The sequence below is a fragment of the Melitaea cinxia genome, chromosome 19, assembly GCF_905220565.1.
Source record: "Melitaea cinxia chromosome 19, ilMelCinx1.1, whole genome shotgun sequence".
Classification (NCBI taxonomy): Eukaryota; Metazoa; Arthropoda; class Insecta; order Lepidoptera; family Nymphalidae; genus Melitaea; species Melitaea cinxia.
In genome coordinates, this window is record NC_059412.1 from 14,850,139 (window position 1) to 14,876,756 (window position 26,618).

Below are 26,618 nucleotides of genomic sequence, written 5' to 3' on the forward strand. Positions count from 1 at the left end.
CTTAGTTCTTCGGCGACGGGTGCGATGGTAAAAACGTGACGGTGGTACCATATTTTTACTTTAGTAATGATATTTCCTATTTGTTTTTTTTTGAAAAAAAAAATGAGCAACTAATCGATTTTTTGAAGTGAAATAAATCATCTTAATTATTTATGTGAACACAGATAAACTTATATATTTGCCGCGCATATTTTGAGGTCCGTGTAACAGATTAAAAATTTGTATGACGTATGTTTATAACCTTTTACATAAGGAAAAATATCTAGTTTCAAATTATATACCTATGGCTCCCCAGTCGTCATAATTAACCATATACGCATTTAAAATGAATATTAAAATTATTTATTTTTAATTTATGTTTGATTTATTGTGATATTATTATTTTATTTTAGCTACCTGACCCGGGAGTCACTATCCTGTCTCTAAAACTATCCAACTGATCTGATACCGATGCCTGCAGTGTAGGATGTCTACCGATCCGCTGGACCGACAATCTGCTTAAGATTACAAGCTGGGTTGCGGAGAACCAGGATGGTTGATACGAGCTTGGGAATCATATGTCCAGCAGTAGACTACGGAGCGATACAAAAATACATTTAACGCCTATTTTAGTCAAGACACTCTGTAGATGGAGTATGAGTTATACTAATATAGTATTAATATTAGTTATTTGAGTTATATCGATTATCAAATCTCGTTTATCTATATACAAATAATGTGGTAGTGTTTGAAAGAATAAAATATTTATAAATTATAATAACCGCTTTTTACGAAATGCATATGGATACAGTATACGCGGTACATATAGCAAAATAACATTTTTTATAATTTTGTTTTTGTCTGTCTGTCTGTTTGTTTCGGCTAATCTTTGAAACGGCTGAGCTGATTTCGATGCGACTTTCACTGGCAGATAGCTGATGTAATAAGGAGTAACTTAGGCTACTTTAATTTTAAAAATCTATTTATTTTATAACTTTGCGAACTGAATAATAACTTTTTTGTTAAATTCCACGCTAGTTAATTAAATATACATACAATATATAATAAATGACATGGACTAAGTGACAGTTTTTTGCGTTTACCATAACATCCAATAACACCATACGTAATCTTGAAAAATGTAATTCACATAATTCCCCAAATATTTACCATGGAAGCCTTGACCTACAAACAATAAAAGAGTATACTGCGTACTGAAACGTTATCACGGCATATCATATCAGGTGTCTGTGATAAGGACTGACTCATTAGCGAATGGATGGGCGTCGCACCACATTGCCAGTAACTGCGAGACTATTGCTTCAAAACCATTATAAATCCTTTTATCTGGATTAAATGATTATTTAAAGGATTCTTTAGTGACTTAGGATACTTATAACTGGAACTTAGGATACTGTAAACGAAAACTTTTAGTTGAATTTAGCTTTATAATCTTTAGTAATATTCAATTGTTCATTGTTTGCCTATCAGTGTGTAGTGTTTGAAGATGTGTCAGTGACTTCATTGCGTTTTTAACTCGGTGCCGATGTGTGCTTGTTAAAATTGGTAATAAAATGAGCTTGAAGAGCGTGGAAGCGGGTGGGGATGGAGTCAGGGCTAAGGATAGCCCTTGTTACTTCTGCAATGATATGTTCGAGATGGGGAAACTGCAGGTTTGTTGATTTTTTTTCCATCCACACATACTCATAATACGAAGGCGGAAGTTTTTGATGGTGAAATGAACGCTTCAGCCTGTAATACCCCACTCATGGGCATATGCCTCTTTCCCTATGTAGGAGAAGGATCAGAACTTAATCCACGATGTGTGGGTTCGATCCCCGCACATGACAAACATTTGTATTGGCCATACAAGTGTTTGCCGTGGTCTGGGTGTTTTTGCAGTCCTTGTGGGTCTCCCCACCGTGCCTCGGAGAGCACGTTAAGCCGTCGGTCCCGGTTGTTATCATGTACACCTGATAGCGATCTTTACTCATAGTAGGGAATATATCCGCCAACCCGCATTGGAGCAGCGTGGTGGATTAAGCTCTGATCCTTCTCCTACACGGGGAAAGAGGCCTATGCCCAGTAGTGGGATATTAAAGGTTGAAACGTAAATCAATTAAAACACCTTAACAATAAGTACATTACAAACTTAAATAATGTGCCCAGTGTTACACAGCAACCTTAACATAGTCAATATTTATTTAACCCTAGATACTAATGTCTCCGTACATATTACCTTTCTATTATATCCTCGGCTTTACTAAATATTACAATAAATATATCAATGTAACGCCCCTAGGGTAGGCCATCAGTAGGGTGTAAGGATTATATATGTTAGTTAGAGTTCAGCCTATTGCAGTCTACTGGTGGACATAGGCCTCCCCAAGTTCGCGCTAGACATCCCGGTTTTCCGCAATCCCCATCCAGCCTACACCGGCAATCTTACGTAGATCGTTGGTCCAGCGGGCTGGAAGTCGTCCCACACTGCGTTTTTTCTTAAATTATATATGTGGTAACTTGTTATTAGCCTTTTCTGATTTCTATTCTGTATTATTTATAGTATATGTATAAGCTGTAAGCTATCCTAATAACATAAATTAAAAATAAAATAAAATATATGTAATTTTTAACATAAGAAATACAACACAAATCACATCAGCCTTCGCAGTCCACTTCTGGACATTGGCCTATACAAGTTCGCGCGAAAAATAGCGTGAACTCATGTGTTTTGCCCATAGTCACCACGCTGGGCAGGCGGGTTGGTAACCGTAGGGTTGGCTTTGTCGCACCGAAGACGCTGCTGCCCGTCTTCGGCCTATGTATTACAAAGCCAGTAGTTGGATGGTTACCCCGCCATCGGTCGGCTTTTTAAGTTCCAAGGTAAAAAGTAAGTAAAGTAGTGGAACTGTGTTATCCCTTAGTCGCCTCTTATGACACCCACGGGAAGAGAGGGAGTGGCTATATCCTTTAATGCCGTAAAACCTGCCTAAAACTACGAATGTAAATCAAATTAAATGTGCCATGGACTCGTAGATATATGAAAATCTTTATAAGTTTAATTTTTTGACTCATTCACCTCATTTTTTTTTTGCCTCCATCTCATCTTTTTGCCTCATTCGTATTTTCCGGTACAGTAGGATTTGGGTAATAATTATTAATTGTGATACTTTTCCTCTACGTTTTTGCTCGTTCCATTTTTTCCATTGGCTTTAATTGGAAATGTCATAATTTTCGACACATTACCATCTCCTTTGCGCCTCGATTGTCTGGAAGAGATCGCTTTTCAGCGATAAGGCCGCCCTTTGTACGTTATGATACTTTGTCAAAATCAATCTGATATGTATTATTTCTGTATTGGTGTACGACAAAGTGTGTTGTTATGTTATGTCATAATTCTATATTTCTTAAGGCTTTTTTGTTGTTTTTGGTACTACAATTTTAAAACTGAATCATTATTAAAATTGTCGGAGTTGTTTTAGAGTTTTTGTTTTTTTATGTTTAATTATTTTCGTCTGTCACGCTGAAAATTTCCGTTTTATCATAATTATACATTTTGAATTGATAAAACTTAATTTAACGCTCGTATATTCAACGGATAGAAGAGACTCGGGTTTATACTATTTTAAGAAATACAGATTATAATTTTAACATATAAATCCTAAGAAGGAGGTCTTATTGGTAAGTAGAAATTTAATCCAAACAATCTTTAGATTCAGGAGAATTCGAAATAAAATAGAGTTGCATCGTTCCTACCTACGTAATATAAACGTATGTAACATAGGATTGAAATATTGAAAATTCTTTAGTGTAAAATCAATGCTTATAATAAAAAAATGGTCAAGTGCGAGTCGGACTCGCGCACGAAGGGTTCCGTACCATTGACTAGGTAAAATATTTAGACAATTTTTTTTTTGTCTAAATGTTTTTTTATTTAAATTTTATCATTTATTATTAAATTAAATAAACAGTTAAGTATTTTGAGAATATTTCAAGTCCCTACCTGTTACTATTTATTGATATCGAGCGAAAAGGGCATAAAGTCCCGTTTTATTGTGTGGGACAACGTGACAGATTACGATTCTCCATAACATTATGTCAATAAACTTATTAATATTTCTATTTATTTTTCTTGATAATAAATATAAACGCATAGGTTTTTATCCTTACTAAGCGGATTACCTAATGGATGAAGAATTTTTCAAATCACATATCTACTGAGATAAGCGTTTTCAATGAAACATTTTGTTCAACATTTTTAAATATAAAAATAATAGTGATAGCATATGTAGTTGCCTAAACGTAGGTTCGATGTAAGAAGGTTCGGTTTGAGGTAGGATTCGATTCTCGTTCGAAGTATTTATTAGTAATAGAGACAAAATTTAAAATCAATTGCTACTTAGGTAAGTTACGCCAATACAAAACTACGATTAATTGATTTAATTTTAACAATGAATTACTGTTGGACAAACTGTATTCACATCAAGTGTCGTCGACTAAAAGTTAAAATGGAGGAAGAGAACTGAGGAGAGAATTATAACAGAAAATCTCAGGGTTTTTACGAAATCAATATGAAAATAAAATACTATACTTTTAGAATTTATCGAAATAACGTTTTTGTCTCACAATATTTTACATCTTTGCATCAACTTGGCCTTGAGGTGTTGAAAAACGTGGAAATCCACATTATATTAGTTTTAGTTTGAACGTCCTTTTATCAGCGTAATTTGTAACTAGCTTAAAATTCTTTTAAAAGGCATACTATTGCTGCCCTACCGATTATTTATAACATACTAGCGAGCTCTCCAGCGATATTTTCTTACCCGATAAGTAATCACCAACATATCATATACTAAAACCTTCTCCGAAACACGCCGCATCTTATGGTATAAGTATTATTCCGATCGGTTCAGTTGTTTTTTTAGTATAATGGAACAAAAAAACAGGCTCTCGATTTATTAGTATCGATTAACCGACTTAAAATAACTATCTTAACCTTCACTACCCTGTATTATATATACCTCATAACTTTTTACTGGATCTTTGTGATTCTTTTTTATTCGAAAGCTAACGGATGTCCTGGGGTTACTTTAAATTTGATCTCTTGATCATCTGACGAGTACTTGTTAAGTCATCCCTTATTTTTATTTTATTATTAAGCCCATCAATGAATCGTTATATTCGAATTGAATAATTTTCGTAATAGTCGTTATATTGTTTTGTCGGTGTAAATAAAAACTGTTATTTTTTTCATTTGCAAGCAAAACACAATTTTTTTATAAAGACATAAGAGTTAAATTATGAGTGTACTAGACTTATATATACAAATAAGAATATAAAAATATAATTATAAAAATAATAATTATAATTATATTATTATTAATTTCATACGTAATATTTAAAGTATTAAAGACCCAATTTATTACACGCACGTAAGGTAAATTGTGAAACCCGCTTATAATTAATAATAATAATTATAAAAATATCGATAAAAAAGTTGTCAAGTGCGAGTAGGAAATAAATCTTATTTGTACTCGTTCGAAATTTATCGAAAAATCAGTAGTAATAAGTTCACCTCACGAATGGTCACTTTTGTAAATATTTTAACTTACATATATGTATTTTTGTTTGTTATCATCGCCCTAATCTTTTTTGAAGTGAAACTTCTTTAGGCGCACAAGGGCTAAAATTTTCACAGATCAAACGCGTCACGGCGTCACGCGTCACGGCATCACGCGTCACGAGTTTTTAAGCGTCCATATACCGAATCTTGTCTGATCACCGAAGTTAAGCAACGTCGGACGCGGTCAGTATTTGGATGGGTTACCGCCTGGGAACACCGCGTGATGTTGGCTTTTTGTTTTTCAATTCGTTTTTTTAATTAGGTTTATTTTCAATTAGTTTGCCAAAGAAGTTTTACTTCTGACACTCACGCTCACCTGATGGTAAGTGATTACCGTAGCCTATAGACGACACCTGCAACACCAGAAGCATCGCAAGCGCGTTGCCGACCCTATCCCCAAACGCTCCCCAGGAGCTCTGGTCACCTTACTAACAGGAACACAATACTGCTTGAAAGCAGTATTATTCAGCTTTGATCTTCAGTCGGAGATGCAGGTTCGGTCCCCGTTGGAACGGTCGATTTTTGATATGATATTAAAAATGTTTATGATCAATGATGTTAATTTTTTGGTTAATGTGTAACATGTAACAGCGGTCACAGCCATGGATTGTACCTGTTGCGCTGGCCGTTGCGGGTTCGATCCCCGCACATGACAAACATTTGTATTGGCCATACAGGTGTTTGCCGTGGTCTGGGTGTTTGTGCAGTTCTAGTGAGGTCTCCCCATCGTGCCTCGGAGAGCACGTTAAGCCGTCAGTCGCGGATGTTATCATGTACACATGTACCTTATTTATAAGTTAACTTAAAATGAACACTTGCTTAAAATTAGTAAATAAACAAACGAACTTTTAAGAAATTGCGTAAACGAAAAAAAAGGAAGTAGAGGGGAAGGCCTAAGGATTCTATTGGCTCTGCAATTGTAACGGAACCCTGAAAATAATATGCGATCAAAGAATATTAGTTGCAACATTTTCCTGTTGAAAAGCTGTTTAGTGTTTCTTTAAACATTTTCCTGTTGAAAATGTTTCCTGCTGTTTAATGTACCTGGACTAAAAGGTCATTATCAAAATATCTCTTTATAAGGAAAAAAATTATAATAAAAAAAATACGTAAATCATTTTTACCATAAATAAGAGCTGTTTTTGATTTTGTTGGATATTTTACTAGTGTTCTATCCTTGGCTTTGCTCACTTTGGCTGTTCTATTTTAACCTATTAAGCCTATTAACCTATTAAACTAAGTTACTCAGTCATAACGTATAAAACATTGAAAAGAATTTCTAAAATGAGCCTAGTAGCTTTTGAGTTTTTTTTTCAAAAGGTTATAGGTTAACGACAAGCAAGCGTACAGCTTATCTGATGTTTAGCGATTATCGTAGCTTATAAACTCCTATAGCACCAGAAGCATCGGTAGCATGCCGACCTTACCCCACCCCACCCCCTCCCAAAGGCCTGGTTACCTTACTTATCGCAGGAAAATAGCACTGAAAGCACTATTAGTTAGCTGTGATCTTCTGTAAGGTCGAGGTACCCCAGTCGGGCTGCTCCAGATTTTGAGCAGGATACTTCCTGGGCTACCTTATGTTTAAGAGGGTTTTTCCTTTACAAACGGACAAAACTCAAAACTTTCCTCTTGATTATATTGCTATAAATACAAAAAGTATAAATTTTAATCATCATAAAAAAAACTCAGAGCATTATAAAAAAAATAATAATAATAAGACGCACATGTTCTTTATAAATATATTTTTGCTACTTACAATACATATCACCAAAATAACAAAGATAAAATGTAACTGATAAAAGAATTCTTCAAATCACTCATTTATCTGATCTCAAGATTATTCGTGTTAGATGGTTGGGCGTGGCAATGAGAACATAGGCTTGATTTAATTATACTTTAATGAATTATAAGACAAACAGGCTAAATTATATTTAATATGCGGAGCGGTCGACGCGACATCATGGACGACGGAAAAGCAAGAGACAATAATGTTGCCACTAATAAAATACTATATAACACCTCTCTTTTCAAAATTAAAAAAAACAATGTTTTACAATGTTTGCAAGTTACATGAAATGGAACATATCGTAAGTACAATTTTTTGTCTATGATTTTACAATAACATATACACAATTTAAAGTGACATTTGGTTGTGACAAGTAATGACAAGTGACATTTCTTAGAGATATATCTTAACTTATAATCTTATAAATAGATTTACAATAAAATTATTTTATTGACAATATCGACGGGGTTTAATAATAGGGCGACCATATGAAGAGTATTTAATGTTTGTTGTAGTATTAGTGTTGTGTTGATCAGTGTTCGTTTCTGTTTCAGGTTGGTGAACTGGACTGGAGGAAGAAGAAGACATTGGTGGTGAATTTGAACTGGTAATTGGATTGGAAGGAACTGAGACGGATACTGATTGTTTTGGTTTTAGGATGTGTTGTCTGTTACGACGGAAGGTTCCTTCGGGTGACTGGATAATGTAACTACGAGGCTGTGGACCTAACTGAGATATAATACCTGGTGTCCATGTACTTGTTGGTACCTTTTTATAGTACACTTTGTCTCCAATATTTAGTGGTTTAAGTTGTCTTGTGTGTTTATTATAATAAATTCTAGATTTTGATTTTTGTGTTTCAATAATATTTTTAATTTTATTAGTGTTATCAGTGTCTAATTTTAGGTGATAGTCTGTAACTGGAAGTCGTGTACGTAGACTCCTATTCATGCACAATTGTGTAGGTGAATAACCTGTTGCTTTAGGTGTATTTCTATAAGTAAGTAATGCTAAGTATGGGTCTGTTTTGTCAGATTTACATTTCTTTAATATATTCTTTATAATACCTACTGATCTTTCTGCCATACCATTTGACCTGTTTAAATATGGACTAGATGTGACATGCTCAATATCCCATTGTAATGTAAAGTTTCTAAATTCTTGACTGTTGAAAGGTGGGCCATTGTCTGATACAAGTATTGACGGAATGCCATGTCTAGCAAATATTGATTTAAGATGTGTAATAACAATATTAGAATTTGATCCTGACTGTAACAATGCAATTTCAATATATTTAGAAAAGTAATCTACTACTAATAGGTATTTACTGTTATCAAAATCAAAGAGATCTATACCTATTTTATACCAAGGAATTAGTTTATAGTCATGATGAATTATAGGTTCTTTAGAATTATTTCTCTGGTAAGTAAGACAAATATTACATTGGTTTATGTATTTTTCAATATCTAAATTAATGTTTGGCCAAAAAACTTTATTTTTTGCTAATCTAATACAACTATTTATGCCTTGGTGACCTTCATGAATGATTTTCAAGATATTTTCTCTCAATGTCTCTGGAATAATAATGCTATCTGACTTAAAGACTATGTTATTAATGACATGAATTTCATCTTTGTAAGAAAAGAATGGTTTTACTGACTGACTGACTGACTTTTTGTGTTCTGGCCAACCATTTTGACAAAAGTTGATAATCTGACTAAGAGTTTGATCTTTAATTGTAGCTTCTTCTATTTCTTTAAGCTTATTTGGACTTACTGACAAAGTTGACATTACTAAGTTGATGTGTAAGTCTATATCTTTTTCTAGGTCTGTGAGTGTATTATCAGGCAAGGCTGCTCGTGACAAGGTATCAGCTATGTATAAGTATTTACCTGGTTTGTATACTACCAGTAAATCATATGGCTGTAGTCTGAGCATTATTCTTTGAAGTCTAGGGGGAATGTCGTATAATGCTTTTTTGTATAGTGTAATGAGAGGTTTGTGGTCAGTTTCCACAGTTACCTGTCTACCATATATGTAGTGATGAAATTTAGTGCAGCCAAAGAGAACTGCTAATAGTTCCTTCTCAATTTGGCTGTAGTTTTGTTGGCACTTTGTAAGAGATGCAGAAGCATAGGCTATTGGCTGACTGCCATGTGACAAGACTGCTCCCAGGGCGTCTTTGGATGCATCAACAGATAAAAGTAAAAGTTTATTGGGGTCATAGTAAGTTAAGACCGGTGCTGAGCTAATAATTTTCTTTAAGTTACTAAATTCGTATTCATGCTGTTCTGACCAGTACCAGGTAGTATCTTTTTTCAATAATTTTCTTAATTCACTTGTTTCCTGCGATAAATTTTTTATGAAAGAACCTAAATAGTTAATCATGCCTAGAAATCTCTGAAGCTCGGTGACTGACTGTGGTCTTGGCATTTTACATATAGCTTCGACTTTGGTGTCGTCGACACTTATTCCTTCACTACTAAACACATGACCTAGGTATCTTACTTTTGTTTGACAAATGATAGACTTTTCTTTGTTAAACCTGAGATTGATTTCTCGTGCTCTCTGTAAGACTTTTTGTAGACGTTCATTATGCTCTGAGAGATCTTTACCATACACTAGGAAGTCGTCCATCATGATCTTAACTCCTGGAAGATCTCCAAATCTTTTTACCATCTCACTATGGAATATTTCAGGTGCTGCATTTATACCAAATGGTAAACGTGTGTACCTATATCGACCATAAGGTGTAATGAATGTACACAATTTAGAAGACTTTTCACTAAGCTTAACCATCCAGAAACCTTTATTAGCATCGAGTGTGCTGAAATATTTGGCACCAGCAAGATCAGACTTGATCTCGTCAATAGATGGGAACTGATAGTGTGGTCTCATGATAGCCTGGTTTAGTTTACGAGGGTCTATACATAGACGTAATTTTTTATTCTTTTTAGTAGTTAATACAATTGAACTTACCCATTCGGTTGGTTCTTCGACTCGTTTTATCACACCACTTTTTTCTAATGATAATAGCTCTTCTTTTAGAGGATTTTGTAGCTGTAGAGGCACACGTCTGCACACGTCGACTGAAGGAGTTGTATCAGGTTTCAAAGTAAGGTTAACCTCTAAATCACGGATACAGCCTAGACCTTCAAAGAGGTCTCTATTTTTTTCAATAATGTCCTGTGGGTTAGACTGAGTCGTAGGAGAAAAGCGGACAGTATTTACTTTTTTGACTAGGTTTAATGTTTTGCATGTTTTTCTACCAAGTGTATTTTGACAGTTTAAGTCTACTATGTGAAAGTTTTCTAAGTAATTCTTTTTTTTGTATGAAATGTTGATAGGGCATTGACCTACTGTGGGTAGTATATGACCACTGAATGTTAAAAGCTTGTGTGAACTTGGTTTAATGTCTTTTGTGTGTAAGTTAAGTTTAGTGAAAGTGTTGAATGAAATTATATTTGTGTCTGCCCCTGTGTCTAACATAAAAGAAATAACTTCACTATTAATAACAACATCTGCCATCCACTTGTCATCCTGTTCTTCACACTTCAATGTTCCTATAAAATACAAGTCGTCATTGGATTCAGGGTTTATATTATCTTGAGTTACTGCGCGGACAGTCTTGCTCGATCTGCACATGACTGCAAAATGGTTGTACTTCTTGCATATTTTGCATTGGACTCCGTTGGCTGGACATCTATAGCGGTGGACTTGACCACAACGACTACAAGTGTCCTTATTTCCGTATTGCTTGTGCTCTGGTTGTCTGCTCCGTGAGGATTGTCTTGGTTGACTCTCTTGTCTCGGCTGGGATGTATGTCTTGTTTTAGATATTTGTCTTGACCTGGATGCCTGTTGTGTCCTTTGTCTTCTACTAACTTCACTAATGGTAGCCGTAGGTGTACTCTCCAACATCTTAGCTTGTATCCTAGAAGCTTCCTGGTGTTTCGCTATTTCTATTGCTTTATCTAGTGTCTGTGGCTTATCTTGAAGGATTCTTTCTTTTATGAACTGGTTATTGGCATTAAGATTCCAACTAAAGATATCACGCAGTAAGTCATCTTGATTTTTGAGTTCACACTGACTGGCTATGTTTTTAAGGTCTGTAATATATTGTTCAATCGACTCGTCATCTCCTTGTCGCCTGTTGAATAGCTTATGGCGCTCAATTGTGACGTTGATTTGCGGCAAGAAATGTTTTTCAAATTTCTGGATTAGCTCATCGAAAGTGACAGTGTCGATGTCAAGGCCAAATGAATAGAATATATTCAAGGCATCTCTGCCTATGTGATGCAACAGAATAGCCACTTTCCTGTTATCCTTACTATCTTCTAGCATGTTGGCGCGAAGATATATTTTAAGTTGAGTGAGCCAATTTTTCCATTCTAATGGCATGTTATTAGAATGTATATTAAGCGGCTGGAGAAGACCTCCCATGGCCCCTAGGTGAGAGTGGTGTTTTTCTGATTTTTCAGACATTTTAGGCTCGACGAAACCAATGATAAAATTATATTTCTCACCTTAGTGGACGAATCGTGGCATATGGCGACTTGAATAACGGTTTGTAGAAGTTCGAGTCTCTTGACTAGAACCACTCTGACACCATGTTAGATGGTTGGGCGTGGCAATGAGAACATAGGCTTGATTTAATTATACTTTAATGAATTATAAGACAAACAGGCTAAATTATATTTAATATGCGGAGCGGTCGACGCGACATCATGGACGACGGAAAAGCAAGAGACAATAATGTTGCCACTAATAAAATACTATATAACAATTCGAAGGTTTGCAAAACTATCCATTTGATAGGAACGATAAAAATACCAACATAGTATCTATTCATAAAAAACGTAGCCAAAATAATTTTATAGAATTGATCAAGATTTTATTTAGACAGTATCAAAATATACAACTAACTGTTGAACAAGTCGTGCGCTATAATAAAAAATGTTGTAAAATTGTTAAACCAGTGCAGTTTTTCAGCGCTACGGGACATTTTAATTTGCGACCCCATAAATTAAGGGAAAAAGGTAAAAGCAGCATGTGTTAGGGATGTATTATCAATAATTCATTATTTTCGGTGAAATTTTTCGGCCGATCATTTATTTTCGTTATCCATTCCAAAATTGTTTAATTTTTCACATCCCTAGTACGCATGCTTGGCTTGCACCGCCCTCGCGGAATGCCACCCCGGGCCATGGCCCTTTTTGCCCTGGAGTATACGCCCATGTATTAAGCCGTGCATTTTTTGGACATGAAAAGTAATCTGTGACATTTTTACCTCTAAAACACTACTAAGCACAAAAGTCACGTATATAAAACCTTGAAATAGAAAAAGATATATACCTTACGGGAACCTTACATCTATAAACTTATTTCAGGCTATATATAATATCTTTGTGCCAAATAAATATCGTCCAGATTAATTTATCCGTCAAGCGTGTTTGAATAGCAAACGTACATCGCTCTAAACTTTCGCATTTATAATATTAATCACGTTAGAAAATATTTAATCAATAATCTATCCAGTCAATAATCTACTTAGCTTTGGATTAGTTTATTTCAGTCAGAATTTTATTACAAACTATTTCAATAAAGCTTATGCAACATTTATATTTTTAGTAAACCAAAATAAGAATAGATTTGTAATTAAAATTTGCCTTAAAACATCGAGAACAAGAGAATCCGATACCTTTGTTACTATTTAACACTCAAACGGCAAAACTGACCACTATCAAAAATCAAAATAACTTAATCAAATGTGCTTCAAAAGCACCTTCGAATCGTCATCCTACAAATCAAAATTTTAATTATCGTTAGAAGCTAAGCTTATTATTTATATAATCAAAGATCAAAAATAAGAAATTAGCGATTTTCATTCGGCAATCTTAATAAGATCAGAAATTACAAGTCAATATGAATCAAGCTAGCTAGTTGTTGTTTAGCTTGAATGAATTTGGATATTTGAACGAAAACAAAATAATTGATTTGATTTTTATTAAATAATAGACATGTATTTTAATTATAATAAATTAATAATACACAAAATTTCAAATATATAAATTAAAAATAATAATTAAAAACTAAATTAATGCTATAATTACATGTTTAAGAAAAATGGCATTTATATCTTAAGGCAAGTAAAAAAGACAGTTTTTATTTGTTCAATTTCTCTCTACATTTAATATCTAATATTTTATATGGTATAGGGTCACTTTTTGAGCATAATATCGCAATATTCTCAGAGATTCAGGTGGAGCTTTAAGCGCCATCTTGGAAATAGTACTATGTTCTATATATAATAGTACTATGTTATATATTACTCCTTTCAATGTACATAACTTCAATCTAACAATAAGATTATTAATACGAAAAGGTTATATATCAGAAAAATTATTGATTCAGCTTGTAACATCCCACTGCTGGGCATAGCTTTCTTCGTGCAGGAGAAGGGTCGGAGCTTAATCCACCAGGCTGCTCCACTGCGCGTAGGTATATAATTTATGAGAAGTAATTGTGAGGTTTTGTCTAAAAAGGGAATTCGAAGATTCCGCAATGCTTGAAGACAAAAGTTTTCGAGCAATGCGTCCTGCCTGTGTTAACATACGGAGCCGAGACGTGGACACTGACGAAGGGACTGGTCCACAAGTTTAAAGCCGCTCAACGTGCAATGGAACGGGCTATGCTTGGGGTCTCTCTCAAAGACAGGATTAGAAATGAGACTATACGCGATAGAACGAAAGTAACCTACATAGCCCACAGAATTAGAAAGTTGAAGTGGCAGTGGGCTGGTCATCTGTGTCGCAGGACCGATGGCCGTTGGAGTAGACGGGTCCTAGAGTGGAGACCGCGTCTTGGCAAACGCAGTGTGGGACGTCCTCCGGCCCATTGGAACGACGATCTACGTAAGATTGCCGGTGTAGGCTGGATGAGGATTGCGGAAGACCGGGATGTTTGGCGAGAACTTGGGGAGGCCTATGTCCAGCAGTGGACTGCGAGAGGCTGAAGTGTGAGTGTGTGTCTAAAAATGGAGGCAAACCTTAGCGTATTAATATATATTTTAAGATATTTGAATATTTCGATTAATATTTAGAAAAAATGTTGACACGAGTAGAAATGTATAACGTAAAAATGTTGTTTGTTATCCTTATTTGTGATTTTCGGATAACTATTTAAAGACTATTGAACCTATATATCAGATATCCAGTTTACGTTAAGCTTATATACTTAATAGCTTACACACATACTTTAAAACTATTGTGACAAGCGGTCTTAATTCAAAATCAAAAATTTATTTCTTGTCATTTTACAATAACAAGATTCTCCAACAAGCGCTCTGTATGTTGCATGTGTCGTGTTAGTACCTACACAATGGCGGGTTCGATTCTCACTCGGGATGGATATTTGTCTATACAAACATTTCTTTCCGGTTCTGATGTCTGTCAATCTGGGTCTCCCCACCGTGCCTCAAAGAGCACGTCAAGCTGTCAGTCTCGGTTGTTATCACATACACCTGATAGCGATCGTTACTCAAAGTTTTTTTTTTTTTTTTAACAATATATATCCACGGGCTCATAATGCCCGTGCTTTTATTATTCCAATATTAGTTTGTTAGTTTCGATAACTTGGTACTTACACATGCAACTTAGAGGACTAATTAAACTAGACTTAGTATCTCTAATCCTACGTGAGTCCACCGACCAAAAATTTAAAGTTATACTAAATTTACTTCTATATATATTAATTACTATATGTTATATATTTTTTGTATTCCTACTGTCAGTTTTATTATCTAAGTTTATATTTACACTTATATACTAGTTACCGTATATGTACACTTATGTCCTAGTTACCTTATATATACACTTATGGCCTGCTGGCCTAACGTGACGCTGGCCTTGTTATTATTACTCAAAGTTGGGTACAGATACATATACCCGCCAACCCGCAAAAATTTACATTTTTTTTTAATATCACTAGGTCGGCAAACAAGCGTACGGCTCACCTGATGGTAAGCGATTACCGTAGCTTATAGACGCCTGCAACACCAGAAGCATCGCAAGCGCGTTGCCGACCCAATCCCCCCCCCCCCCCAGGAGCTCTGGTCATATCAAATAATAAATTTTCTATTTTCGTAGTTATTACTCCATGATATCAAAGGAAATATTTTTTTTCCGTTTTCCCTGCCTTAACACCGTGATATACTGTCTTTAGTCTCCAATAGCACAAACATTTTTTTTTATAATAATAATATATTTATTTCAGGACTAGCCTATATAGTGTTGTAACAATTTTTATTCCAATTAGTAGTTTCTGTGATTAGCGCGTTCAACCGAACAAACTCATCAGCTTTACAATATTATAGTATAGGTTTAGTAGTTTACCTAATATTTTTTTAGGTATAATTTGGAAAACATTATTTGCGTTTTCCTCTCCAGTGACAAAAAGGAAAAAAACAACACCTACAATAAATCATCATATGTACTTATTTTTTATAAAAATCAAAACATATGAATCACAAAATTCAATCACGAAATTCTTGGGTTTCTTGATTAAAATATCCCTAAAGTTATTGAGTTACACCTACATTGGATTTTATTATAAAAGCTTGGAAGTAAAGCTTTTTTACGCACGCTTGACGAACTTGACGAACTTGACTTGAAAAGTGTGATTGGGCGAAGCGAACAGAGCAAGAGAGAGGTGCGAGCACATTTTCTTTCTCTCTTTCTCTCATAGCCAGTTACGTTTCGTTTATCTAAGACATAGTGCAGGACTATTGTGCAGAAGTTTTCCTTCAGTCGTGTGGTCTAAAGCACACTCGTTTGTTTTATATTATGAACGATATATATAAAAATGCGCCATCAATGATCATACACAACTTCTGTGGTATTCATTTACTATTTTATTTTAAGTTTATTCGCTGACAACTGACCTGTTCGTCAATCCTATTTGTTATCGTCTCCGGTGCGACAAAGCTAGCCCTGCGATCACCAGCCCGCCTACCCAGCGTGGTGACTATGGGCAACACACATGAGTTCACGCCATTTTTGGCGCGTACTTGTGGATGCTTATATCCAGCAGTGGACTGCGATGAAGTGATTTGTTATCACCAATAGTTGCATATCTAAATGCGAATTAGAAAATAATCCACATTCTAAAACATTTTTCAATTCTCAAAGATAACCTAAATCATGCCTAAATAAATTAAATAATGTAAAATGTTACGCCGTCTATTAAAAAAATAACTGTCAAAAATTATCAACGTTATTATTTTTAAAGTGGTGAATTAGAGCACGATAATTCGTCAACAGAGTCACCTGAAGCAATGTGGCAGTATATTGGAGCAGTGTCCTCTGCGCTGCGGCGCGTGGATACAGCGGAAGCACAGGGAGACACACGTCAACGAGTGTCCACAGATGGAAAAGGTAGATTTTTAACTAAGCTTCACTAGACTACTCCCATTAAGAAATAGTACCTGGGTGACCGGGCTCAGCTCGGTATTTTTAGTAAATCGTGAAGGATTAGTAGTAGAAGAGAGAGTTAAAATGATTCGCTGCCGGTTTGGATGGAATCTTTTCTAACCGACTTCAAAAAAGGAGGAGATTACTCAATTCGGCTGAAGGAAACTTAATATATATATATCGCACCGTCGGTGCAACAAAGTCACAACTCAGGATACTTTTTTGTTATGTCTTTTATTAGGACTTTTAAATTAATTAATTAATAATTTAATATAAGATTTTTAAACTATAGTAGAAAATGAATCCTAGCTAGATGGATTTATCTCCCCCGAAACCTCCTATATACTAAATTTTATAAAAATCGTTAGAGCCGTTAGAGTCGATGAATATATATATATATATATATACACAAGAATCGCTCGTTTAATAGTATTAGATTGGAGCATAACTCCCTACTACTGTTCTACTCCGGAATGACACATACATATATATTATGTCAATATTTGTGCCATTATTAAGCGAAGACTTGACCCGTAAATGTATGTTAATTAAATTTATTTTAACCGACATCAAAAAAGGAGGATGTTTCTCAATTCGACCGTATATATGTTTTTTATGTGTGTTCGCGGATAACTTCGTCGTTTATGAACCGATTTTGATGATTCTTTTTTCGTTAGATAGGAGATATCCCAAGGGTGGTAACATGATAAGGAAACCAGCATTAGAGATGGAATCCCAGAGAAATCGAGGGTAACCTTCGAAAATCGTACTGACGACTAGTTCCTTGTAATTTTTTTTCGTCTACTTACGCTGTATTACTTGTCGATGTAATTTAAGTCGGTTTTTTTCGTTTGCTAGCAAAAACAAATTTTTAGGTACTTATACTAAACTATATGTCTTCCTAATAACAGTAAAAGTATGTTAAGATCTTTGTCAAAATTTAAATTATATAACTTTCGAGTAGTTCAGTGGTCGAGCGCTAGACGCCACAGCTTATGCTAATTAATATGAAATCTTGCATTATCACTTTTAGAATATTTTTATTGAGGATAGCAGGATATCCTGCTCAAAATCTGGAGCAGTCAATTAACGAAAATATCACAGCTCAACACTGTTCTTGAATAGCGTTGTATTCCTGTGGTGAGTACGGTGGACAGAGCTCCTGGAGCCAATTGGGGATAGGATTGGCAACGCGCTTGCGATGCTTCTGGTGTTGCAGGCGTGTACGGTACTTGCTTACGTACGTACGTGGCTACGGTACTTGCTTACTATCAGGTGGGCTGCACGCTTGTTTACCGACCTAGTGCTGTAAAAATAACTTCAAAATAAGAACAAGTACGTGTTGTGTTAAATAACTATATCTAATAGTTTTGCAACACTAGACAAGCGCACGTGGTACGACTTACCTGTTTTTTTTTTGTTTTTTTTTTTTTTATATCACTTAGTCGGCACACAAGCGTACGGCTCACCTGATGGAAAGAGATTACTGTAGCTTATAGACGCCTGCAACACTAGAAGCATCGCAAGCGCGTTCCGACCCAATCCCCAATTCCCCCAGGAGCTCTGGACACCTTACTCACCAACAGGAACACAATACTGCTTGAAAACAGTACTGTATTATTTAGCTGTGATCTTCTGTAAGGTCGAGGTACTACCCCAGTCGGGCTGATCCAGATTTTGAGCAGGAAATTCCTGCTATACCCTACCTCAGTTATCCTGTTGCTAAAGGGTTGGCGTAGCCTATGTATGCTTGCAACACTTAGTAATCTAAAACAAACTCTTTAATTTGCATTGGATACCATACTATGTTTAGTTGTTGCTGTATGTCGTGTAAGACAAAATCAAATGTTATATTAAATTATAATTAAAGCCTTCAATTGGCTAGTAATAGGTGTAAAATAATATTCCAGGCACGTAACGTCTCCTCTCCAAGTCACGTGAGAGTGTCTGACCCTGCGCCGCCCGTCGTCATCAACCACACCTGGAACCCGAGGAACGTCCCTCTAGAAGATTGTGTTTCGTATCTTGAAAAAGAATTAGCGTCTATTAAGTAAGTTATTATACGAATTTTTATAGAATATAGAATAATAGAAAATCTCACAAATTATAAGAATTAATGTAAAATTGAATGTATTTTTTTATTGCATAACTTTAAAATAATATTAGCATTCTGCACTCCTCTATATAAACTATAAGTATGTGAAATTTCATACTCCTCCGTCCGCGCATACGTTTCATTTGGATAGTATATTAAAAGACACCTAAAAATATTAATAACTATTTGTAGCAATATTTTAAAGTGAAATAAAAAATACATATAGTGATATAACTCGTTTTACAGATTAATACTATCAGAGGAAACCAGCCACCGCGATCTCCAGGCCACTGAACTTGAGAATCTCCGCTCTAAGCTCGTGTTAGTTGAGGAGAGATCCCAACACTTCCTGTCAACCATTGTATCCCTACGCGCGGCGGTAGACGACGAGTCTGAACGGTCTTCCAACTGGGCTGCCCAGTTCAAACATGATTTAGCTAATGTTCAATTGGCTTTACAGGTAATAAGACTGTCTATACTATACACTGGTACAGAAGACGTTGCTAGATGATATTGTTCTGCTGAGTGAACAATTCCTTTTTTGAAAAGAGGAGTTTCTGATTGATTCTCTAAAACTGTTCAGAAATTAGTTGCTTTTTGGGATGTTTTTCTTGTTTCTTCTTGAAGGCAAGCATCTTTTTCGACCCCTACCTACTTCATAGCCTTCAAACTTTTAATTTGTAACAAATTTCTTCTTTCACTGACGCTGCATTGCGCGATGTACCTTTAGTTTATTGGCAATATCTATGTAAAACGTACTTTTATAGAAACGTTAAAATTTTCATTGATTTAGTAACCTATCCTAGGTCTGTATTAAAAATGTACTTTTCCAAAAGCTACAAAATACGTATACAGTATCGATCTAACAACCTCAATGGCATGTATCATACTCCAGGAGCTTCAAAGCCAGCAGCTGAACACAGTTATGCGACTTGAAAGTGCTGTCAGCAGTCTGGTTCACGAGCAAAATGAGAGGGAACTCCTGGAGCAAGCGTTGACGCAGCACGATAATAGGATTCGAACAATTAAAAGTCTCGGTAAGTGCTAAAGCCTTAAAACTTAATCTAAGATACAAAAAGTAGCTGGTCAGTTTCGTTAAAATTTGTGTTGAATACTTTTAAGCTAAATCAAAATTTATATTTATTATTTTATAGATGTGTTATAAAAAATTAAAGATTTAAATGGAAACGTCTAGATTAATCTTTATTTCACTTCACTTCAACCTATCTCGGTCCACTGCTGGACATGGGCTTCCACAAGTTCGCGCCCGACGCGACGCGATGTGCGACTCATGACTCTATGACGCGAACTCATGTGTTTTGCCCATAGTCACCACGCTGGGCAGGCGGATTGGTGACCGCAGTTGGCTTTGTCAATTCGAAAACGCTGCTGCCCGTCTTCGACCTGTGTATTTCAAAGCCAGCTGTTGGATAAATCCCGGCATCGATCGGCTTTATAAGTTCCAAGGTGGTATTGGAACTGTGTTATTTTAGTTAAACTTTATTTAATTTATAGTTATATTACAAAGCAAAAAAAATGCATTTGTAAGATACAATAGTTTTAAGGTAAAAGAAAGTCTAGAATTAAGTTTAAATTTTTTGGTTTAGGAAGAGACAATTTGACAACAAAATAAATTATTCCAATTTAGTATTTTGTATCAGAATACTAGATCATTCTACTTTTAGAGGAAGTCATAGAGTATCTCAAGCAGACGGTAGAAGAAGAAAGAGAGAGGAACGCAGAGAGCCGCGCTATGCTGGAGACAGAGTTACTGGAGGCGCGCAGGTCTTCTGTACACCTGGCGCAGCTGGCGGCGTTGAGGGTGCAGCTGCAGAACGAGACTGGAGAACGACCGGTTACTACATTTTTTTTAATAATAAGAATGGGGGCAAACGAGCAGACGAAGCATCTGATGTTAAACGGCTACCGTCGCTCATGGACATCTGCAACATAAGAGGAGTTGCAGGTGCGTTGCCGGCCTTTAGGAAAAAGATGCCCATACACTCGACGCTTGAAAACCCCCATAACTTAACTTTTTATTTAAACTTGGAATATGCTTTTGATGTTTAACCTACATGGAGAAATAGCCTGTGGAAATGCATGATACAAATGCATTACACAATGTATTACTAAACGGGCGTCCTTCCATTTTAACTGCGATATCAGAATCGATATTATAAACTAAATATGCAATTTATTTGTTTGTTTCAACGCGCTAATCTTAGGAACTATTGGTCTGATTTTAAATTCTTTCAGTGTTAGATAGCCCATTTATCGCGAAGGCTATAGGCTATATATCATCAAGACCAATAGGAGCGGAGCACCAATGAAGAATGTTTCAAAATTCCCCAGTTAGCTCAAAGAAACTGTGTCACGCGGACGAAGTCGTTGGCAGAATAAAACAAACAGTGCTTTAATAAAAATAATAAAGTTAAAATATTAAATAAGTGTTATTTATAAAATTACCATCGTGTGTAACGTACACAAGTGCACAATATTATCGTGTCAATGGCCGAGTCACCTGAGTTTTACAGTAAGTCGATTATTTATAGCCAATTTTTCCATGTCCTGTCACAATTTTTTTCTCAAATTTGTCGATTTTAAAGTACGTAGTAATCAATAATAAGTAAAGCTGTACTTACTACTGCTTCACTTTTTTCACGTATAATTTCGGCTATTGTATCCCTCCACGTATCGTTATGGGCCTAAACGGAAGGACGCTCGTTTAGTAACAAGTTGTATTTTGATCTGCAATAAAAAAAAGAAACATCTTTTCAGGCAATAGATCGTCTCGCAGTGCTAGAAGTAGCGACAGCAGACGTTCGAGCCGAAGCAGCGGAACACGCCTCCAAGATGGACCTCATCAGTCGCGACCTGCGCGCGCTCACCAAGTCCTACCACAAGATACGCTCAGAGCTGGCTGACTTCCAGACTAGGGTCACTTTAGACAGCCCTGAGTTTGGCGGTGACGATGGTAATTTCCAAAATTAATAGATAACCATTCGATGGACTTATTTCACGAAGAGGTATCGTGAATTGAGACATGAGAAACGTAGATTAAAAACTATATTATCAGTAATTATAGGACAGTATTTACATATATGGGATTAAATGAGCTGGTTCACCAATAGTTAAGCAAGTGTGGTTTACCAATAGTTCATAAATATTTAAACCATCGGTGGAAATAATTTTCATCAAGTGTGAGTGGTAGGACCTTACAGAAGATCACAGCTAAATGATACTGTTTTCAAGCAGTGTTGTGTTCCTGTTGGTGAGTAAGGTGACCAGAGCTCCTGGGGGGATTGGGGATTGGGTCGGCAACGCGCTTGCGATGCCTCTGGTGTTGCAGGCGTCTATAAGCTACGGTAATCGCTTACCATCAGCCGTGAGCCGTACGCTTGTTTGCCGACCTAGTGAAAAAAAAAACTAAGGACACTTACAAACTAACTAAAGACGCTCTTCATAGTTGAATGCAAACATCGCAAGAAGTGATGATGTGTTATATTGCAGCCTAAGACGAATATTAAACGTTACTGTGAGGAAAACTCCCAATTGTAGGTATCCTAAAAAGAACATTATGCCTTCATCCTATTTAACACGTCTTATGATGATTGTGATCTGTATATAGAGTTTTGGCAGATCAAATTCAGATAAGATCAAAGAACAGTAGTTTACCTATGCAAATTCAGTTAAAAATCTATATATATAAACGCAAATAATCATGTATTTATATCTATTGCGCTTTAGTCTGTTACTTTGAATAAGATTTTAGCGCGATATTGTTAATAATGATCGCGCTTTTGTGTTAGAACGCTTATAACATTTATATGTATGATTAACATATATGTGTTTTTTTAAATTATATAATGGATATTATACTTTGAGTACACAACCGCAGGTCATCTAATATGGAGAATAAACAACTTTTCGGCGAGGATGAAGGAAGCAAAAGAAAATGACGCAGTACTGACGAGTCCGATTTTCCGTACAAGCAAATACGGATACACGCTTAAGGTACAGTGGATTTATGTGTAAAAAATAGGCTATTTAAAGACTGAAGGAATTTAAATTTAATTCAGTGATTTATATCGATTTTTCAAAGTTAGTAGCAAGTAGTTTAGACAACGACGGTCACAACACTGGCTTAGGGCTGTTGCGGGTTCGACCACCGCACATGTCATACATGTGTTTGCCGAGGTCTGGGCGTTTGTGCTTGTGTATTGTGTATGTTTCCAGACCCCCCACACAGGAGTAAATCCTGGTGGAGGCTTTTAAGTGTGAGATAGTTATTTATTTAAATACTTTTCAAACTAGCTTCGTGTTGGTCTAAATTTCATTTCTTCAATGATAATGCTAGCTAAGCCTCTGCAGTCATTAGTAACGAAATATATTTTGCACATATATAAACTTACAATTTACTTTGGTGACGCATTATCACAATGGTAACTGCAATAGACTGCGCCAGTAATGACCGATTCGATACTAAAAGTGAAAAATATTCGTATAGGTCACACAGATATCAGGCTTTCGTGTTTGTGTTTTCGGACACAGTATTTAAATGCTACTGATTACTAAAACTACTGGATTATTGAGACATTTATTATTTATATGTACCAATATACAAAATTTAATTATTTTTGAAGTCTCTAATGACCACAGGACCCAATAACCCAATAATAAATTGTAAAACAACTCAATTAAATAATATAAATTATAGGGGGAGTTGAATTTGAATGGTATCGGCAAATGGAAGGGTCGCAACATAACCAGTACAGTGCGACTTGTGTCAGGGCCTTACGACGCGCTGCTGGAGTGGCCCTGTGACCTCAGTGTCAACATCATACTTAAAGACCAGCCAGCTAAGAGAAGCCAGGTGAGATTAAAAACTCCTGTTGTAATGGTCACTTTTCCATTTTTTTTAACCAGTGACAAACCAAGATGTCCAGAGGATAGAATACATAATCTCTGAAAATTTTAATAATTTTCCAAAATTTTAAAATATCCGAGCAAATAAAAAAGCAAGAAAGTGCATGAAATGAAATAAAATGCATGTGGGTAAAAATTATAAATTACTTGAAGAGTTACGCTTCAACCTGTAATATCCCACTACTGGGCATAGGCCTCTTTCCCCATGTAGGAGAAGGATCAGAGCTTAATCCACCACGCTGCTCCACTGCAGGTTGGCGGATATATTCCCTACTATGAGTAACGATCACTCTCAGGTGCATATGATAACAACCGGGACTGACAGCTTAACATACTCTCCGAGGCACGGTGGGAAGACCTACAAGGACTACACAAACACCCAGGCCACGGCAAACACCTGTATGGCCAATACAAATGTTTGTCATGTGCGGGGATCGAACCCGCAACCGTCAGCGCAACAGGTACAATCCATGGCTGTGACCGACTTGAAGAGGTATCAATCAAATTACACATTATAAACACGAGAAGCTAAGAAGAATTGACAGATAATGTTTTTGAAATTTTTTGGGATGCGTATTGAATTTTCATGTTATATAAAATAACAGTTTTTAACTAAATTCATATGTATATAAATACGGTACATATACCAAAATGACATTTTTTACAATTTTTGTCTGTCTGTCTGTTTGTTCCGGCTAATCTTTGAAACGTCTGGACCGATTTTGACGGGAATTTCATTGGCAGATAGCTGATATAATGAGTAACTTAGGCTACTTTTAATTTTCGATTTTTTTTTGTAACTGCAAACTAAACAATATTTTTATACCTCTTGATTAAAGTGAACTTTACAGCACATTTTAATCGCTGTTGTAAATTACAGGCAATGGACATCGTGAAATCCCTCGATCTTCGTCGAAAATCTTCATCAAGACGACACGACTACGACGACGAAGACGAAAAAACCAAATCCACGGAAACCCTGGATATCATCCAGATGAAGAGGCAGTACATCTTCATACCGCACACCAGTCTCGACAAGTTCGAGTATATCAAGAATGATGTCATGTTCATCGAAATCATTGTCAATCAATAGAAAATTTTTAAAAGTGCTACGCAATACTGTATAAATACATGCCTAGTTTAAAAATAGGAGCAATGATTAAGAAAAAAAAAAAAACCTGAAATGTGAAACTAACTAACACAAAGAAGTCAATTACAATAGCATCTCGACCCCAATCCCGAAAACTGGTTCGATTTTAATGAAAATTATATGAGAATATTGTACATAATAGTACAAAGTTTATTATGTATAAAAAGCAAGATAAACGTTAAAATTAGTTGTTAAATAATTTGATACCATGGCGGGAGGGACATAAACTTCACACATACAAATAACTGGTGATAATCATTAAATTATATTGACTTTAATACAATTGATTTATCATTAACAATACGTAAGAACACTCTGATTAAATAGGAATTCTGGGAATTTCATATAAATTGAAATACTAAGTGTATGCCTACAATAATATACGTAAATAAAAATATTAGTAATTTTTTTTCGATTTTTCAAAGAATTATTCGAATTCTGTGTACGTTGTTTTTCTGTTTACGTTGTTTTTGTAAAATTAATGCTAAAATTGCTATGACACACATATCATGACAAAAAGTTTATAAAATCGACTTGTATATTGATTGTATAATCGATATTGTATCATTTAATAATTGTTGTAAAGAACCGACGTGTTGTTAGTTGTTAGATCTCAAATAAATTTAAATGAGACCAATTGGCACACACCACCTTTCGATTAAAAAAAAATTTGTCGAAATCGGTCCACACGGTCAAAAGTTCTGATGTAACATACATAAAAAAAATACAGTCGAATTGAGAACCTCCTCCTTTTTTGGAAGTCGGTTAAAAAGTAGTTGCCTGCAATTAAATTTAAATGGGACCACATGACTCACCGCATTTCGATAAAAAAATATATCGAAATAGTTCCACCCTGTCAAAAGTTTCGCGGTAACATACATAAAAAAATAAATCGAATTGAGAACCTAATTTTTTGGAAGTCGGTTAAAAATAAATGTACGAATGCTACCCACCATTTAATTTTTTTATGGTTATAATATAATATATTTTAATACGAAAATTGTGTTTTATTTACTTTATCATCCCACTTGTGTCCCACTCTTTCACCATGAAGAAGGGTCTTAAAACCCATATACATGAACGCATTAAGGCCAGGGCCAAAAGAGCCATTGCTCGGGCAATCTGTGAGGGGCGGCGAAAGTCGAGCACATGTACATGGGATGTAAGAAATCACGAAAATTTTAAATTTATGGAACGGGCAGCCTAAAATAAGGTCGGCCGAAATAATAATAAGAATAATTTAATTCAGACATATGTCCATATTTTTGTCAGTTACATTTTTTGATATGATGATTTATATTTTCGGTTTAAGCGAACCGTGGCGCCGTCTATAGTGAGTTCTTTACAAAGACCCGTAACTATTCAAAGTTTCATATTACAATGAAAATCTTTGACAGGAGACGACACCATGCTATTATTAATACCTACGATTTTATTTTTGTGTTACCCCCACATTAGGAATTCTAAACATTTTTTGAATATCATATCAAAAATTGACCGCTCCAGCGGGATTCGAACCCGCGTCTCCGACTGACCGTGTCGGACACGGTAATAAAATCGTAGTTACATTTTTTCCTAAACTATGT

General features: G+C 35.5%; 1 protein-coding gene across 1 annotated transcript; it reads left to right on the top strand.

Moving 5' to 3' along the window:
- Positions 1-1,553: 1,553 nt before the first annotated feature.
- On the top strand, positions 1,554-25,048 carry LOC123662807 (TNF receptor-associated factor 3). The gene is made up of 10 exons (XM_045597603.1): positions 1,554-1,652; positions 16,712-16,825; positions 18,772-18,911; positions 19,203-19,416; positions 19,852-19,993; positions 20,642-20,811; positions 21,735-21,930; positions 22,855-22,970; positions 23,674-23,829; positions 24,763-25,048. The coding sequence occupies exons 1-10, from the start codon at positions 1,554-1,556 to the stop codon at positions 24,973-24,975; spliced, it is 1,560 nt and encodes a 519-aa protein (XP_045453559.1). The 3' UTR covers positions 24,976-25,048.
- Positions 25,049-26,618: the final 1,570 nt, after the last annotated feature.

Excerpts from the sequence above, each read along its gene's own strand:
- LOC123662807 (XM_045597603.1), top strand. The coding sequence starts at position 1,554 with ATGAGCTTGAAGAGCGTGGAAGCGGGTGGGGATGGAGTCAGGGCTAAG. Across the intron at positions 16,826-18,771 it reads AGTGTCCACAGATGGAAAAG|GCACGTAACGTCTCCTCTCC; the intron begins GTAGATTTTTAA and ends ATAATATTCCAG. Across the intron at positions 19,417-19,851 it reads ATGTTCAATTGGCTTTACAG|GAGCTTCAAAGCCAGCAGCT; the intron begins GTAATAAGACTG and ends ATCATACTCCAG.